At 41.0% G+C, this 18,602-nt stretch overlaps 1 protein-coding gene across 2 annotated transcripts in view; it reads right to left on the bottom strand.

Moving 5' to 3' along the window:
- Nucleotides 1–17,923, bottom strand: part of LOC103375373 (TBC1 domain family member 14-like) — a 28,584-nt gene extending 10,661 nt beyond the window's left edge. The window contains exons 1-8 of one of the 2 annotated variants that reach the window (XM_008305635.1): nt 17,714–17,923; nt 10,094–10,218; nt 8,048–8,130; nt 7,748–7,865; nt 5,665–5,771; nt 2,631–2,711; nt 2,458–2,546; nt 2,106–2,177 (exon numbers count right to left, since the gene is read on the bottom strand). In XM_008305635.1, coding sequence (XP_008303857.1) covers nt 2,106–2,177; nt 2,458–2,546; nt 2,631–2,711; nt 5,665–5,771; nt 7,748–7,865; nt 8,048–8,130; nt 10,094–10,218; nt 17,714–17,716 — 678 coding nt within the window. In that variant the 5' untranslated portion in view covers nt 17,717–17,923. The remainder of the gene's footprint in view (nt 1–2,105; nt 2,178–2,457; nt 2,547–2,630; nt 2,712–5,664; nt 5,772–7,747; nt 7,866–8,047; nt 8,131–10,093; nt 10,219–17,713) is intronic. The other variant, XM_008305636.1, reaches the window with a different exon arrangement.
- Between the last annotated feature and the right edge of the window lie 679 nt (nt 17,924–18,602).

Below are 18,602 nucleotides of genomic sequence, written 5' to 3'. Positions count from 1 at the left end.
ATTATTGTGAAAAAGTTAAATATTTTCAAAAAGTAAAAATTAATTCGAGACTCATCACAAGTTCAGTTTGATTCATTTACATAGAATTCAAGGTAGAGAATCCCCAACCAAGCATTAAGTGTATAAATTAACATACTTTTCAGAAGTTGGACATTTCTGTGTTGTAAATCTGGTTCTTTAACTGAGGACAACACTTTGAGATACTAGATTTCTGATTTTCATGAGCTATAAGCCATACAAGCCAAACAATTAAAGGGTTTGAAATATTTCCCTTTACATGTAATAAACATATACAATATATGAAAGTTTACCTTTTTGAAATAAATTACAAAAAAACAACTCTTTCACAATGTTCTAATTTTTGCTCTCACATATTTCCAGTGTATTCACTTAGTTTCTGACTGTGAGGTTACCGTACTATGCTTTGCTCTCTTTGTCGCAGGGGATGGAACTGAATCTCACACGGATGCTGGAAACACAGTTTTTTTTACTCCCAGAAGTGTAGCCACTGAGATACGCCCGTCTGGCCGACGCCTCCCACTCAAACACCTGAGGCTGTCAGTAATCCCGACCGCAATCACACTTTCGTTGTTAAACTTAACAACCACCCACGTAGGCGTTACGTGGGAGACTGGAATCTGTGCTGTGGCATTTTCACCCTTTATAATACACAAGCAGCACCGCAGCCAATATGTCACAGTTCACTTGATAGTTTGAAGAAACTGCCACAGTTGCAACATGCAAATATGTCTGATTGGGTTGTTTCTTGAAAGTGTGACCATGTGAGGCTGCGATACTGTTTTCTTAAAGGTGCAATAAACAAAAAGATGTGGAGAAAAAATAATAGTAACAGATGTGTGCTACATGATCTACACGAATACTACATTTACGAATGTGTGTGAGGATTTGTGGGTATTTTATGGTGTTTACTAATGATTTCATAAAATCTACAATCAATTAAACAAATATATTTAACCTCAAGTTCATTAATCTGTGCCCTTATACTGAAAAAAAGCTTTTACATGTAAAAATCTAAAGTACTTGTGATGTTACTTTTGTGGACCGAGCTGCTTCTAGTGTAAAATGTGAAGACTCTTCACTGTCTCTGACTCACAAACATCTGCATGTAGTGTACACACCGTACTGCACTTTACTCAATTCATGGATCAAACTTTTTCAATCTACTTTAATAGAAATTTGTTTTGAAACTGCGGCACAAATTTAATTACGAACCCTCTTTTTATTTTTAACATGTTGTTATCATGTTGGAGTTTAAACCTGCGACCATTTTGTGCGAGTTGAAATTTCAAGCAGTCGCATTCGTGCGTGATGATCATCAAGCTGTATTAGTGTCGCTGCAACCAGCACCTCCTGTGTTAACCACAGTGGGGGAAAGTAGCACTTTTATAACTTGGGTGGTGGTATTCACACTTCAAAATGAGGTCTTCTCTTGAAAAGTGGAGCGCACCTGCATTCGCTGTTTCCTATGAACGGCACATATAGTTAGGCTCCACATTGTAGAAAAAAAATAAAAAATCACTCGGTTTTACCTCGGACAAATCTGACATTAGAACACCCCAGTTTAAGTGTTTTTAAAGTATTTTTCAGTCGCACATCTGTGTGAGCAAACCGCAGCCACCAAAGCCTGCAATGTGTGGCGTTTAGGGAACACTGGTAAATTGTAGCGTCTATCGATAAGCACATATTTATCAGTGGTGTGTTTTACTGTGACCAGGTGAGACCAGTGAGAAAGTTAGTCTGCAGCCCTGCCTACAGTTGTGCAATTCAACCTTTGCTTCCATTTTGTACTGAGCTGCATTATACAAGGAGAGTTTGTCAAAATAAAACAAACTTCAATAAAACGGGCATTTTGTTGTTATGCCAGAAAACTAATCATTAAGTATAATAGTTAAATAATCTCAGCCATAGATTAAATAATAATCATATTCACTATATTCACAGCTGCAACTCTGGCAGCTTCAAACTCACCGACCCTGTTTTTGTCACACACCCTTGTAGATGCATTAGTCACCAATATTGCAACTTCTGATGTGCGCTTAACTTTCACAATGGCACGTAAATGCTGCGATTAGTGAGTGACTTACATAGCCAACGTCTGGCCGGTAACACGTGTAGGCTCCCAGAATGCTGTGCAGCACGTCATGGTAGGGCCCGCCCTGGTGATGAACAAAGAAAGATTAAAAAGAACAGGCCGAAAATACACCCAAGAACACACACACCCTTTCTCTGGCCTTCCTGTGTTACCTTTACTATTCCTTCCACTTCGGTGTAATAATGTATTTAACACACAGGTTAAAGGAGGTGTGTTCACTTATTTGTCAAACAAGAAAAATAATTATTATTCCAGCAGCAACATGTCATTTGTGTGTCTTGTTCAGCTTTTTTTTTTTCTCATTGTTCAGCAGAAGACGGGTTAGTGGAGCTTCTCTCACTGACCTTCTGGAAGATACAGAGTTGGGGGAAGGTTCTCGAGATGTCCAGCTTGATCAGCTCCAGACTCGACTCCCTGTCTGAAGAACCTGCATCTGCAAAACACAGCAACACATTAGGAAACACAAATGTGTGAGGCCATATGCCAAGAATGAAAGTAGTTTCTATTGCAGCTCTACCTTCAGTTTCAGTCTCTGTGGTGGGTGCTGCTGTGGTGTTCCACTTCTCTTTGGCCCGGGCCAGACAGATGCTATACAGCTCTGCAGGGACACAAAACAGCAACAAAGTCAATACGAGACAAAGAGGCGGGGGGAGGCAGAGGCTAAAGACACTGAGCAGAGAACATGATGACTGGACAGAAACCACTTGAGGTGATGAAAGGAGTCCGCGGCAGCAACACTGAAATGATTAAAGGAAACATCTCGCTCCTTTTCAGGAGACATTTATTTCATTGCGGTACACTGAATTTCAAAGCTCTCAGCCTTGACCTTTGTCTGCCCTCTAGTGATGAGATGCTGGATCGGAATAATGAGCTTGGGTGTGATGTGGAGCTCTGCATCGGCGGCGTGCACCCACTACCAGCACATTATTATTAACGGAAGTAAAAAAGGGCAACAGGCTCCTTGCAGGCTGAAGAGGCTCACGGAAAGAAGTAAAGATACACAGAAAGCAACAATTTCATAGATGTGCTAATGAATATGAAGAGTTCATTTGCAAAAACAGATAACTAATTTTCGTAGACTTTCAGAAAACTTTTTTTGTTGTTGTTTGCTTGAGATAATATCAAACTGAAGTTGAGTGGATTTGACTGAGCAGAAATGACACGACAAAAACAGAGATAACTTAAGTTTGATTGATATTATCTCAGGTAGATGACGGAAAAGTGGGTTTTCTGAAGGTTTGTGAAAATGGAGTCATCTATTTTTGCAAATTAACTCATATACTTCTTATATATATACTTCTTATATACTAACAGCAATATTTCAGACTTTTCTAACGTCAGCAGTGTGACTCAGAGGGACTTTTACTGGGGAAGAACAAACAAGACTAACAGTTAGGATTTTGTGTGACTTAGGATCAATTCATAACTTCTTAAAATGCATTTTCTCTGTTATTAACAAATTTCGTAAACTAGATCATTCTGAACAATGATGCTTTTGGAAATACGGATTCCATAATTTGAAGGTTTAAGGTATAAAGTTAGCAGTGACCTCAGGTTTTTAAGCCCTTTATTATTTATTATATGCTTAATTTGCTATTAGCAGTTCCATTCATACTACAAACAGATACTAGAGGATACACATGGTCTTCTACACAACTGGCCCCCAACATTTTACACAGACAAAAAAAAAAAAGACAACAACACAGGGCTTCCTTAAAAATTTCTAAAAGACTGGTTGTGACTTCTTTAATGAATGTAGCAGCTAGCGAGAGATTGGACTGTACAACTGTGTCAGAGTGAATATTGTTGAGCTGCACGAGTTCGTTGCCTTCCTGTTCCAATTACAGCTGACAGACACAGCACAAGACTTCTGGAGAAATTACAGCTTCCCACTATGTTTAGGCACCGTCGATGGAAAACATGGATCTGCGCTGACCTTTAACCCTTAGAGGTCCACCATCACGCTGGCGTGAGAAGGTCATATGATATTGGTGGGAAAAACTAGCGCACGTACGGTGATGCTGTCATCTTCACTCGAATGTGCAGACTTTAAACTGTCTGCCAGTTTTTTGTTTCATGTTGATAGACCACTTAAAACCGGAGATATAATGTCGTAAATGTGCGTGGAAAAAAAAGCGTATGACGTGTGCCACAGACGTCACATTTCTGTCAACATTTTGGTCATTTTTTGTCAATTTACAAAACAAAAAAAGTGAAAGAAAGTCCGTGGAAGTGCAGCTCCTGTGATGCGGCTGTCTGCCTCCTTCTGGACAGAAACTATGTTCAGGAGTGGCATCGATAAAAACAGAAAGAAAGTCACACCTGCTTTGTATATAGTTGCAAATATTTGTATTTTGTTTGATTTTATATCCAATTTACCTTTTCATGTTCATATCTGCAATCTATGGCTACATTTTCAACTATTAAAATGGTTCGTTAAACGTGTTTATGTTTTTCGTTGTAATAAATCCGACATTTTTCAAATTGGATTTTATGTTTTTTGTGTGTTTTTGAGCCTAAAATGTTAATATAGTAGGTTTAAGTGAAAAAATAATGGTCAGATCATACTTGTGATGAAATGAAAGATACTAAACATGTGTACCATAAACATGTTCCTATGTGGTATATGAAGAAAAGACTTAAAGTATGCAAAAACGACCAAAACCTCTAAGGGTGAAACGACACCAAAATACTGTGCTAATAGTAGTCACCTCGCAGTGGTATTAGCTTTAAGAAGATTTAGCAGTATTGTGGTAATTGGCAGTACAGCAGCAGCAATGCTAGTCGTCATTTTAACACCATCAGTATTAGCAAACTTAGCAGAAATGCTAGAAGCAGCATTATCAGCAGTAATAAACCTGCTTCGCATAAAGTGGACCAATACTGTCACTGAACTGCCACTTATGAAACGATGGACTTTGAGGGGGACTGAACGCTGTATTTGTGTGTGTGCAGTGTGTGTCCTGACGCAAAGGACCGTGGCCCCGTTTAAAAGGATGAGTAGCACAATCCAGAGCGGGCCAGCTCAGCAGTCAGCCAGCGAGCGAGCGCTTATCTGCGAGTAGCCCTGAGGGTGCAGAGGAAGCTCAGAGATGTGCAGGCGCGCACACAAGCGTACGGACTTCCGATCTGAAGTCGGTGCTCTTTTAGCAAGAGGATAATGAATCTTCAGTTTGTGTGTGAGTGCCTGCGTGTGTGTGTGTAATCTCCGTGCAGGCTCGGAGAACTCATTGAAATGCTGCTCGTTCCCTTTTGTAGCGGGGGAATCACTGGACCATGCTCTTGCTTAATGGACACACTCTTCCTTCCTCTTGTATCAGTCTCACTGCCACTTATTCAATTACAAACGCTGAGACAAATTGCTACATCCATCTGTGTGTGTGTGTGTCATCTTGTGGGGACACACACCTGTCTACAGCTACTCATGAAGTATTTTAAGTGTGTGGAGTAGTCACATGAGCAGGTTGAAAGTTCCAGGTAGGGTCAGTAATGTTAACAGGTGAAGCTTTTAGTAATAGATCTTCAAATAACTCAGTGACTTATGTGTGTACCGTGTGTGATGTTGAGCTCGTTGCCCACAGCCAGGCTCCACACTTTGCCTCTGACGCTGGGGGGGATGCCCTGCCACCACAGGTCCCTCACTCGTCGGGAGGTACACCTGTTAAAAGGGTGACATGTCAGCTGAATGATGAAAAAACAAGTGGAGCACATCAAAAGGTAACAATACAGCTGCAGCGAACAATCGATTTATTGTCAACTTTTAAGTTAATCCTCACCTTTTGATCATCGATTAACTGGATTGAGAAATTATTTGAAATTTAAAAAAAAACTCTAAATCCTCTGATTCCAGCTGAAATGTGATTATTTTCTGCTTTCTTTCCTCCTCTGTAACAGTAAACTGAATATCTTGGGCTTTGGGATACACTGATGATGATTTTTCACCATTTTCTGCCTTGTTTTTTTAATTTTATTTTTTTACACTAAACAATTTCAATCAAGAAAATAATCAACAGATAAATCCACAAAAAAAATAATCATTAGTTGCAGCTCTACTTGCCATTTGAGTTTCATGGTGGAAACCCATCACTGATCAATCTGGACCACTAGGTGGCAGTCAACACTTCCACTGCACATTGCAGCAGTCAACGATTCCACATTAAATGCAAGAAATGACTTTCCTTCAGAAAAAAAATAATCCTTAAGCCTTCTTGTTTATGTTTACCCCATATTTTACTATTTCCACTCTCTATATTGTCCTTAATTGGTGTTGTTGTGGGAATGCCAACGTAATTTGACAATTAGGTTAATTAAATCTGGTTAAAGAGCATTTGTTTGAGCTATTTTGAAGCATTAACGAGGGAAAGTTAGTCAAGCAAAACCCCGAACTGAACTCTTCACACTGAAACTGTCTGATTTTCACATTTGGAAATTAAGCTGCAATGTTAATAAAAAAAAGTTCTTACACTTGCAGGAGGATATTTATTTAGAATATTTTGCAATACAAAGCACAACTTGTGTGACTGGCACTTACAATGATATTTATTCAAATCACCACACACGTGAGGCGGTCATGCTTGTAAAACAGGTTCTGTTAATTAGTCATCATGTCTGCATGATCTGTTTGTATTGTCTCCCTGCAGCGCTGCTCTGTAGCAGCTGTTCACTGTATAATATGTACTATTATACTATTAAGTACTGATGAGGTGTGCTTTTATGAAGGTAGTTGAGTAGCATTCCCTTTGCAGGCCTTCAGGTGTTTTCAGCTTTGGTTTAATGGGTGACTGAGAAACACATTGTTAAAACTTGATGTCCGACGCAACACATTGATATTTAAATTTCATGGATTAAACTGAGAAAAAAACGCAATATGAAGAAGTGTACACTAGCACGGTGCTGTGAGGGTGACATCTGTCTCTTATGTTTGCCAGGAGTTTATAGGGGCAATCCCTTATCTCAGCGTAAATGTGGGCACATGTTGAATCCCGATAACAAATCTGTCACTGATTTATTTTTTTTTCTACGAATACCACTGTACACTGGAGTTGTGGCATCTCTGTTGTAGGAGTTTCCTTATTTTTGGACTGTGTATATAACAGCGATATTGATTCAATACTTGTTTCAAACACCACTGTGTCATTTTCGCTCAGGCTGGAAACTGGTCCAACAAATGAATGTAACAAGAGCCCTTTCTGAGCATTTTATTGGATTACTAAACTAATAGCTGAGCAAAGATGGCATTTGTCTGTATTTAATCTGATATCATGAGCTTCCCAAAGGGACCTGGCTGCTTTTTAATTTATTCTCCATGTCCAAGGCCTTGACAGTACAAAACAAAACAAGAGCAACAGTGAGCAGCAGTCAGCAGTTACTGTAATAATCAAAATCACATTTTCCAATAAAAGATGATGGGACTTGTTAAATCTTTTTATGTATTCAGAAGACATTAAATTAAATAACTGCTCTTTGTTTAAAAGCTTCAGAACTGTTGGTATTGAAACATTTCTTCTCTGCACAAAGGATTGAAGCGAAATTAAAGCCACAGAAAAGGTGTTTCCAGGTGAAATACTTTGAGCATCAGTGTTGTTATTCATAGTATATATAATGTACATCTGCATAGTCTTTCTTTGTACTCACACTGTACTCCAGTGCGGTAAGATCTCTTGGTTCCAGGTCTGTGCTGCTGTTCCAATGCTCTCCTCAAGCTTGCATCGATCCTCCAGTTGCTTCCTCCTCTTCTGAGCCTCCTTCAACTCTGCAGAAAAAAAGGCGGTTAAATATAGAAATAGAGGGAAACTGACAGAGAAGGGAGGACAGCTGGCTAAAAACAAAAAGATAGAGAGAGTCCTGTAGGATGCTAGGTTTTACAGAAAGGCAGAGGAAAGACAAAGACAGATTCTTTCATCAGATTGTTGGGGTGGATTTCAGTGGCCTCACCTCTTTTCTTGGCCTGGGCCACCATCTCTTCATACTGCTGTCGGTGTTTCTGGGCCTCCTCAGCTGGCTTGGCGGGCAGATTACTGTAACACCACGCGCATGCACATGAGGCAAAATGGGTTAGCAACTATGTGTTCTCTGAGCTTAAGTTGCATTATTCATGGTGTGTAAGCCTGTAGTGTATTAAGGGAGCCTTCCTATCTTTGGTCTAGCAACTTGCGTTTGCATATGGAGTGAACTCTCTGCACTCTGAAGTACATGTCCCACAGCAGCGTGAGTGATTTCATATGTTATCATGCATTCTAACTTGCATTAAATTAGCCTTTGCATCTTTTACAAATCATTTAAGAGAGCATGATTGATTCTCAGTTTATCAAAACCACACGTCTGATGTGTAGTTAGTAGCTGCTTGTTCAAAATCAATGTGAGTTGTCATCCGACTGATGCACAAATTCAATAATCGGGTTAGAAAAAAGCATATTTAAGGTGCAGTAGATGAGATATTGACCATGAATATAGCTTTAATATAGACACATAGACTGGAGTAAACTTACATGTGTGGAAACTGACACTCACAAACCGGAGCAGAACACACAAAAGCCGAACTAAACATGTTACTCAAGATATCCACAATGTATTCCAGCCATTCAGTGTATTTTACAATGCTGGCGTGGGCGAATGGTTGCGGCCGGATTAGTTTTGGAGTCTTGGGTAAACAGTCTTTCTGGTTGTAATAGCAATGTGAAAGGAAGGGAGAGGCAAGTCATGTGCCCTTTGCTTTGGTCTGAGAGGTCATAAAACCGCACGTGTGTGATCCCTCACCTTGTTTGAGATATCTAACTGATGACTCATCAAATACTGAGCAAGCAGGTTTATTCTTGATGACAAGCATCAGATGCTGCATCTCAAAGAATTTAAAGAATGCACAAAACATTTTAAGACAGATAGCTAATCTGTTCTGATGAAGAGCTACTTATATGAGTAAAGCTTCAGGGCAGCTACTAAATTGACCTTAAAGTAAGACAGCTTTGTCACATGGAGGAAAAACTCAATATGCAGAATTTTAAAATTTTGGCTAAAGATTGACACTAAATAGCGAAATATAAAAAAATAAATAAACCAAATTAAATTCTAAGGATGATTTTCTGTTGACTGACTAATCGTTGCATCTGTACTTTCAACCACGTCTGACTGTTCTGAGCCAACTGAACCGCTGATGAACCCGGAAATGTGGTCCACAGAAAGCCAGTAAGTGTAACTGGAGTGGATTTGCTTTGTCCTTTTAGAAAATGCTCATTGTGCACTCATTGTAGATTTCAGTATTCAGCATTTTAGTAGTTTATCAAAGGTAGTTACACCAAAAGAAACCACTCTGATTCCTCTACAAAACTTTAAATATATGCTTTTAAGTTTAATTAAAATATCCAATATGTGCCCCTTTCTCAATCATTCTTGCCAGTAGAGGATGGCAGTAAAGAAGAAGTGCAGACATATGTGAGGCTGCATGCAGCAAAAAAAAAAAAGGAAAAAAAGCAGCAGCTGAGTACACAGTTTTGCTAGTCATGGTGCTAGAATAAACTTCCTGGTGTTCGCAGGGGACATCTGGCTGTTTTCATTCACGAGTGCTAATTTCACAGTGAAGCTACTGAATGGAAGATGAAGCCCAGCATATGTCTGTTAATCTGTCTGTATGCTAACAAAAATACAAAAAATGCTAAAAAAGAAAAACAGGCCGATGGAGCCAGGCTCAGGGAGGGCCATTAAACTTTCAGCAGCACTTCTCTTTTACCATCTGTGATACAAACAGGGACACAGTGAGAGCTGGAACGACGCTGAATGATGTCTAATGATCCGGCGGAGGAAGGAGGCCTGATAAAGACGGAATGAGAGGAAGACGGAGATAGAAAGACAACAGATGTGGCTTAATTGTCTGATAAGCAAACTCCACAGGCAGCGAGCGAGAAAGAAAAAAAAAAAAAAAAAAATGTGGGATAGCCTAACAGCTCCAAGATATCACAGTGCATGTGTTCGTGTGTGTTTACATACGCGGGTCTGTCCTCCAGAATCAATGCAGTGGTGGAGAGGGGCTCAAAGTCCAGGTTTTTCCTCACGCTCTGCCTGGGAGATGTCGGGTTGCCAGGTCCAGCTCTGCCACTCTTTGTTTCATATTCCTGGTGATGAAAAGGCAAGATTTTAAGACACGTGGACTAACAGTGTAACAGGGAACACCATCTTGCTTTTGAGGTCAGTGTGAATGGGCTATATTTAGTTTCACATTGCTGCTGGCAGTGACGTGTGCACAGCATCCAGACGTGCACACAGTGAAGAATGGACGGAGGAAATTTGGAAGATTAGTAGTTTTAAATTGCATGACAAAGTAGCGGCAGCCAGGGAAAATCGCTACAAGGGTCACAGCTGGCCTCAAAATCCATGTTGTGGCTAGACACAGACTGTTGGGATTGAATACAGGGGAGAGAAAAGAGAGTAAAAGAAAGGAAAAGGAAATAAAGAGTATGTATGAAGCCATACAGAAAACACCGGGAAACGTCTTGACAGCCTCGTGACGATGCTCTTATGCCCTCTGAGAATTTGTCAGCTGGTATCTAATGAATGTGTGGTTTCTGCGAGCGTGATTCAGGGCCGACAGAAAGGGGAAGCCATGTGACAGTCAGTCAGTTACAGCTAAGGTCGCCGAGCAGTTTAACACAAGGCCGACTGTCAGCTGACTTCTAAGCTGTGAGTATGTGCATGAATTAGGGAGCACAAACAGTTCAGGGAGCACCTTTAGAAAACGGTCTTGCTAGTTAATTGGGAAGCTACTGTAAATGGGGCGAGTGCAATACGAGCGCATCCCACTGCGTGTCCAAAATGGCCTCCGGTGAGCGTTGAGCTGGTTAATAATGCAGGCTGCAGGTCTGCATGCAATCAGCTTAACGCTGTGCTGCCACAGACACGTTCGCATTGATCAGCGCGCAACAAAAACAGAAAAATCCATTCCTACAATAGCAGTGTGTGTGTGTGTGCTAGTGATACATCGTATTCATCTGTCTTTGTGTTGCTGTCTGATGTAACAGAGCCTGGTTTCCATTGGCCTTGAGGGGCAAATAAAGGTAATTGAATTATATTGAATTTGTGCTCGAGGATGAGTGCGGAATATAAAAGTGCCACCAGGCAACATTAGTGATGATTTACCTGTACTTACACTGCAACTAACAAAATTGGTCCCTTTACTGGATGAATAAAAATGTCACAAAACAAAAAGATTTTCATTTAGTAAGATGCTCTTAGATATTTAGTTCTTTTACCGACTAGTAGATTCAATTTCCTCCAAAGTTAACTTCATTTTTGACAAACTCTATGTCATCGTATACTGCAGCACAGTACGAAACTGTCAAGTTACAATGGAAACTCCTACGTGACACTGAAAATATTCCTAAAGCCCAGTTGTCAGAGTCACTAACAACAAAAGAGACATCCTGATCATTGCTTTTACTTTATATTAAAAAGCTGTAAACGTCAGATTAGTTCAGATAGACAGAAATCTAGCTTAACTTAAAAGTGATGTGTGCACTGTTCTAGCAGCGAAATAAAGCAAATGTGCCAACTCTGCTCCCTCTTTTAAGATTCTAGTGAGTGAATGACTGCAGTGCTGGATTAGGAGCCTTCACAAAGCCACTGCTGGATGGAAGCGACAGACAGAAGCAGATAATGCAGCTTTACCAAAAAAAAATAAAGGGAGAAAAGTAAAAAATACCACTCCCAAGTATTTACATATCATATCCTGCGAAGAATCAAGAAAGGTCAAGGCAGAAAAAGTAAAGATGTCTACATTTCAGAGCACTTAAACGCAGCAGGGAAGTGCAAGTAAGATGAAATAACAGAGTGATGAATTAGAGGGAAGAAGTGGATGAAAAACCTCGACTGAGAAATGTCAAAGACATCTCTTGAGGTTTGGGCGTCAGGGGAGAGCAGCTGACACAGAAGACGGGAAGAAACAAGGGCGATGAAGGAAGAGGAGAGGCTGGTGGTTGGAGCGCTGGAGGAATACTGTTCCCCCGCTGCTAGAGAACAGAGGTGACTCATGGGTAAGAATCCACTGAGGATGATCTGAGAGAAGAGCCACCCTGTCTTATTTGTGCGTATTGTCCCTTGATTCTCTTTTGGTGTCCATATCCTCCCTTTTATCTGCTTTGCATCTGTCTGTCTGTCTCCCACTCCCCTCTCGGCCTTTCTTTCTTTCTCTGTGTTGAATATTATCACCGGGCTGCAGGTTTGGCGTTATCGGCATCAAGCTGACAGTCAAATAAACGTATCACCAATGCACAGGTAGAAAAGGCCTTCATGGTTAAGTAGCATCAATGACATTAAAGCTGAATTGGTTCAGTAAAAATATACCACACACCTTTAACATCAAATGACTCTAATGTGAAATAAGTCGCTTGTAATGAGAAACCCACAAAGAATTATTACCACATCTGCAGAAGCCCTCAGTCTAGATAGTTTTAGCATCTTCCTGCAAATTGTTTCGGTTTTACAGCCTGCAGCATCACAGCCTTGCCACCTCCTTTTGCAGCTCCAACAGGCAGCTGTAAATAGCTGTCTGACAAATCTGTACAAGCTCTGATTATACCACTGCATACAACTTGTCCAGCACCAAACATGAGACAGATTGCAATTCGCTGGTGAAGAAAGTTGAACATATAGCAACCAGATAGCATCATGTATTTTTCTAAGGAGAAAATTAAGCCTAAAGAGAGTGAAAACTGGACTCTGATTTGCCAAGAGGTTGGAAATATGACTCCAAATCAATGTTGATGTAGCAACTGTTGTAATATGTCAATGTTATATTTACAGCTATCCTGACGTGTTCAAAACATATGTCCACCAATACTGTCACAGCATCTTTACTAGTCCAGGAAATTTCTCAGTATTTACTACAACTTCTAAAATGTATTTATTCTCAGAGCAGAGCATTGCTGACAGAGCTCATCACTTTGGTTTGGAGGTTGCATGTAATCAGAGTCCTGAACGTGAGCAGCGTTCGCTCCCAGCCTGTGTTAGCACGTGGAAACCCTAGTGTAGAGTTGGCATGAGGCTCACGTAGCTAGCTAAACCGGACAGCCATCGGACACCTTTCTCACAAAGTTCATCTACACAGCAGTTTGCAGTTAGACAGCAACCCTTATGGCCAGTCAGCAACTCCATCTCATTAAACAGTACAAGACCTTATCTGGTGCAAGCAGGTGCGACAGCAACTCTACAAAATATTTTCTGACATTCACATCACCTGTCTTCTGTCTTATCCTTTCATGTTATTTTTTTAGAACAGCTGATTTCTTACCAGAAAAAATCAATTAAAGATCAACCAACTGATCAACTCCAAACAATTACAATATCAATATGCTATAAGTCGTGATGGATAATTCTAGTTCATTCTAATTTTAGTAGTTTTGATCATCGTGTTGGTCAGTTATGATTACAGCTGTCACAACATCAGATTTTCAGCTGAAGATTATTGTGGCCAAAAAGGTTTCTGATGATTATATTTTTGCGATATCTATAAAAATGAGATTTTATTTGATTAATATTTTTATTTTTTTGTCTCTTTTATGGCAAATGAATTGGAGGGTAGGGAGGTGTACACACAGTCTGTAATCATAACTGTAATTTATGTTGTTCCTATGTTGGTGTGTAAACCAGATAGTATTATGTGTGTATTATTAAAACAATATCAACAATTTATTTATGACGAATCACAGTTATCACCAGTATATTGTGACATAGTTATGATCCTGACCAAGGTTTATTCAAATAACTCAAACCATTTGAAAAAGAACAATATTTTCTGTCCTGTAAAGGGTCGTCTTCAGTCAGTATTGAAAAACTGTGTGCTTTAATGAAGAGGTAACATGCATGAGCTGCTGTTCAGTACATTAAGGGCAGTGGGCACCCGAGGGAGCAGCTGCAGGTCAATAAAACAGGTAACGCAAAGCTTTGCACACTGGATGGATACTGCAGAGAGAGGGAGGAGGGGGGGTGCACGGAGGAAGAGCAACACTCAGGGAGATTTAGTAGAGGAGGAGGGCGACCTGGCATCTGTTCAGCAGCAATGCAGGTGCTACCGACAAGGTGAAACACAAGAAAGGGTGTGTGTGTGAAGCTGTGCCGAGAAGTGAGGAAGATGAATGAGGAAGTTAAAATGACAATAGCTAAGTCGGTGGTGTAGGAGAGCTACGAGTTCTTGAGGATGAGAAATATCGACTGTAAACTAGCCAAGTTATAAAAGTAATGACAAAAAAGAAAAAAGATTGATGTTGGCAGTGAGACAAACGAGCAAAATCCAGTAAATGGAAAACCACATTACGGTGCATTTGTGTGCTAACTGACAGATGGTTCTACTAGTTAATCAGCATCTAACCCTTCCTCCTGGAGCTGTTAACTATTAGCACTGGGGCAGACTTTTGTTTCATCCTCTGCTGCAGAAAATGCAAAGAGGCTCATGATACATAATGAAAGCTGGTTACAGCTGGTTGTGTCAAACATATATTTTAAAAGTACTGAATATAAATTTCATTCAGTGCCAGTTTTTGGTACTTAGTGCCACAGAGGCATTTAATTAGTACAACAGCTGTATCCATGCATCCAAATTGTGTTCGGAGCTCATTCCAGGAATCATACTGATGCACCGCTCCTTTCCTGCCTCTATTTGAGGCTCTGCAACAATGTTTTCTCACCTTTTTGGCTTCAAACCCCTGAAAACTAACTTGCAAAACAATAAAAACAAGAAGTCTCCCTTTGATGAGGTAGTAATTTCACCTAGCTCTGTATGCTAAAGTTCATGCTCACAGTTTGAGTTTTAATCTGCAAAGTTCTCCAGTAATCCTGCGCTGTTAGTGAGGCCCCTTGGCTACATGGCTCCAGACTACTAGACAGATTGAGACAGATGATGAAAGATCCCTCAACTCAGAGTTCAACTTTGAGAAACAAGCGTGCAGCTGATCAAAACCCACACCTTAATGTGAGTGTGACACCGCCTGCCTGATTATGGCGTCATGTTACAGGATACAGTTACATTTTCATTAATGGAAAGCTGCCAACACAAAGCAGAAAAGCTGAAAGAGCAGAAACAAAAAGCTCACAATGGCTACACTTGTTTATAGTATACACTTCTCAGGGATTTAACACTGAAAAGAAAGACCAGTCCCACATAAGGGGTCCCCACTAGCAGCTTTTAGCTGGGGTAGCAACTATATCCTCTGATTACCTGCCACCAGGGCAACCTGCTTTGTCACGCTGGCTTTCAGTAAAGTTCTCCAATTTCCTGGTAGTGATGTAAGAGCTCTCTGGGTGCCTGGCTGCACTGACTGGCTGGCTGGCAGCCATGCTGGCTGCTAATGGCCTTTACAGTTTAAAACTACAGAGACGAGAAAGCAGTGCTCTGAAGCTGACATCAAGCTGTTTTCTTTACTGATATACAGCTTGTCAGTTGGAAGCATCACAACATGCGGTCCAACAAAGTCTCACATACAAGTAAAACTCTGCTTTAGAAAACATCGGTGTCACTATTGATTTATAAAGTGTCTTCCTATGTGGCCATGGATTGCTCTCTCTGCAACATAGCCTCATGAAAACACCACTGGCTTTCTTGAAAATGTAAGCTGAGAGATGAAAGGCCACAGCAGGGGGGCTTAGCCTGGTTTCACTGCATGCCAAACTGCTTCAACTGACAGCCTTTCAATGAAAGTTGCTTCAGGCAAACCCCAACAAGCACAGAGTGAAGTGGAAGTGAGTCAGATGGCTGCTGTGTGGTTGGTAGCAGGTAGTAGTTGTGTGTGTATCTGCAGGTTAACTTATCAGAACTGCTACAGTTCATCACGATTCCATTGATTTGTACAGATGATTACATAAAACGGTGATTATTATACTTTCCCGTTGAAGGAACCCTTCATCAAGTTGATGTCTTCTGTGGCTCTGAAGCTGCTTTGATACCTCAATCACCCCAATGACATGATGTTATCAGATTTACCACAGCTCGAGCTTGATGACTACAAATTTCTTATACAAACTCTGTGTCATGATCTAGGGAATGAGATGATCAGTTTACTTGACAGTCAGGGTCTAACAATAGATAGCACGGGCTGCATTACGGGACGTGTAGGATGCAACATATTAGAGCTAATGACCTCATTCTGAGGACTGAAACCTGAATGTTTCTGCTGCTCTGATGTTGACCTTTTTAATCTGCTCCTTGTGAGTGCAACACTAAACTGTGATGCAGCTGATGAGTGACTGCCACATCAGAGCGCAACAACGTAAACAAAACTGCATCAGGTAACAAGTTGACCTAATTTAAAAACCTCAAACGGGGGAAGTAAAACGCTAATTCCGTGACGTTAGTTTGAAGTAAATAGAATTTTTTGCTGTAACACTGTAGTACTAAGTTACTGGGCTCCTTTGCATCATTTTATGTTGCATTCGGATGTGGGTTATAGCATCAGTTGCATTTTGGGGATTTTGCTTCTAAATTTCAAACACTGTGAAGCTAGTTGTTTCTGGTCACTGGATCCATCAGTGAATTCTGCTGGTGAAAGTGTCTTGCAAGAGAGATTTAGGACCGCCGTTTTTTAATCTTCTTCTTATCTCATTACTGCTACTGCAGGTTAGGCTGATCTCTTTCATTAGACTCGTTTCTTTCAGCGCTCTGATTCATGTAATGTACCAGGAGCATCTATAAAAAGGAACAAATCAGTGAGTTTCTACGCACTGACAGCTAAATGGCCTGTAGCGGCAGAGAACCGAGTTTAATCTCGGAACAATCAAGAACCACAATGTCACTTCGTTTTGAGTCGAACACATCCCTGATGAAATTAACCTCGCCGTCGAGCAAATCCATCTAATGAGAGCCGCGTACGTGCTTAAGTCATGCGATTATCCTATTTGGCTGTTCATTCATTAAATATACCTAAAGGAATTACTAACTATTGTTTAATTTGCTTGCAGAATTGCTGGCACACAGCAGCTGACACACTAACAGTTACCACAGGGGAGCTGAGGAGGAGATCTGGCAGCTTTAGACAAAATAAAGGAAATATGTGATATCCAGACTAACAGATGGAACTACAAACATTGGCATCAAATGCTTTTTTTTTTTTTTTTACCAAATCATGTTTTACTAAAAAACAGCAATAAACACGAGACCTACTTCTTCAGCTGGTAAATGAGCTCTGTGTCTCTTTAACTATATTGGTTGAGGAAATTCCTTGACACGCTTCAAAAAGCCAAAACAAAAAAAGAAACGATGCTGTCACACTGCTACACGTGCTTCTGTTGCACTAAGTTGACGGCTACAGATCAGGTTACACGCAAAGAAGATGATTCATCTCCTAGGTGGACATTACATTAAGTCCATCAATGCAACCTGGAAACCAGACATTTTTTTTTTGTCTTTCTGCAGACAGAGACATCCTGACAATCACCTCCCCGCTTCCCCACAGGGCTACGGTGAGCTGAAAGAGGCTATTGTGTGAAACCTGAGCCATCCTTTTTCCTCCGCTGCCTCGCTTTCAAGCTCTGACTACCAATGCCCTCTGATTCTGCCAGACAAGGAGAGAGACAGTGGGTCACCGCGTTCAGCCACTTGTCCTCACGGTGCGACTGCTCACTCACCATGAACGCTGCGGTTCCTTACAGACGGCCAGTCCTCCGGTGGGGGTTCGTTTCCAAAACCCTAGCCTAGCGTCATCGCTGCTCCGTGGGGCTCACTCCTGGCAACTGGACACCCAGGAGGTGAAAAAGGAGGGCAGAGGGACAGTCAAGCTGCCGACGGAGGGACACACCCCGCATTGCAAAGGATGCAGCAGCAGCATGATACCCTTATTTCCTCCCCCCTCTCCGTCTCTCTCCCTCTTTCTCTCTCTCTCTCTGAGCAGTGACGCTACGCTGATCCGCTCTGCATCAGGTCTATCTCTGCTGCTGCTGCTGCGTGTGTCAGCAAATCAGCACCGCCGTGTGTTGTTAGTCACCGTCGCTGCACTGAAAGCGGCTCTGCGCTCTGCTGTGCCCTGGCAGTCGATCTAATCAACCCCAGAGCAATAGATTAGGTTTCAGCTACTCAGCCCTCTGCTCTCTTAATCCAGTCAGGACTGAATGAGCAGCTGTAGCTTAAGTGCCATTACAAGCTCTACATATTATTATCTGGGAGTTTTAGGGTTTTCTGCATATTCAGTGAGCCACACGAAATATATACACTACTCACAAAAAGTTAGGGATATTTAGTTTTCAGGTGAAATTTCAGGATGCACCTAAAATGCACTATAACCTTTACAGGCGAACCTTCTCTAAACTTTTGAATGCACATGTCCAGCAGTTCAATGTTTCAGTACTTTCTGGACAACTTGCTTTTCTCTAACAAGGAGCTTAATGGCAAAATTCACAACAGTGTTTGATCCATGACCAATACATTTCCTTGTTCAATTAGAATTGGTATTGAAACAGTCCTCCCCATCATGCTGTTCACATTTTGACATCATGAGACCAAGACGACACCGAACAGTTG

Source organism: Stegastes partitus, unplaced genomic scaffold, assembly GCF_000690725.1.
Source record: "Stegastes partitus isolate 25-593 unplaced genomic scaffold, Stegastes_partitus-1.0.2 Scaffold2568, whole genome shotgun sequence".
NCBI lineage: Eukaryota > Metazoa > Chordata > Actinopteri > Pomacentridae > Stegastes > Stegastes partitus.
This window is presented reverse-complemented; position numbering and strand designations above follow the sequence as displayed.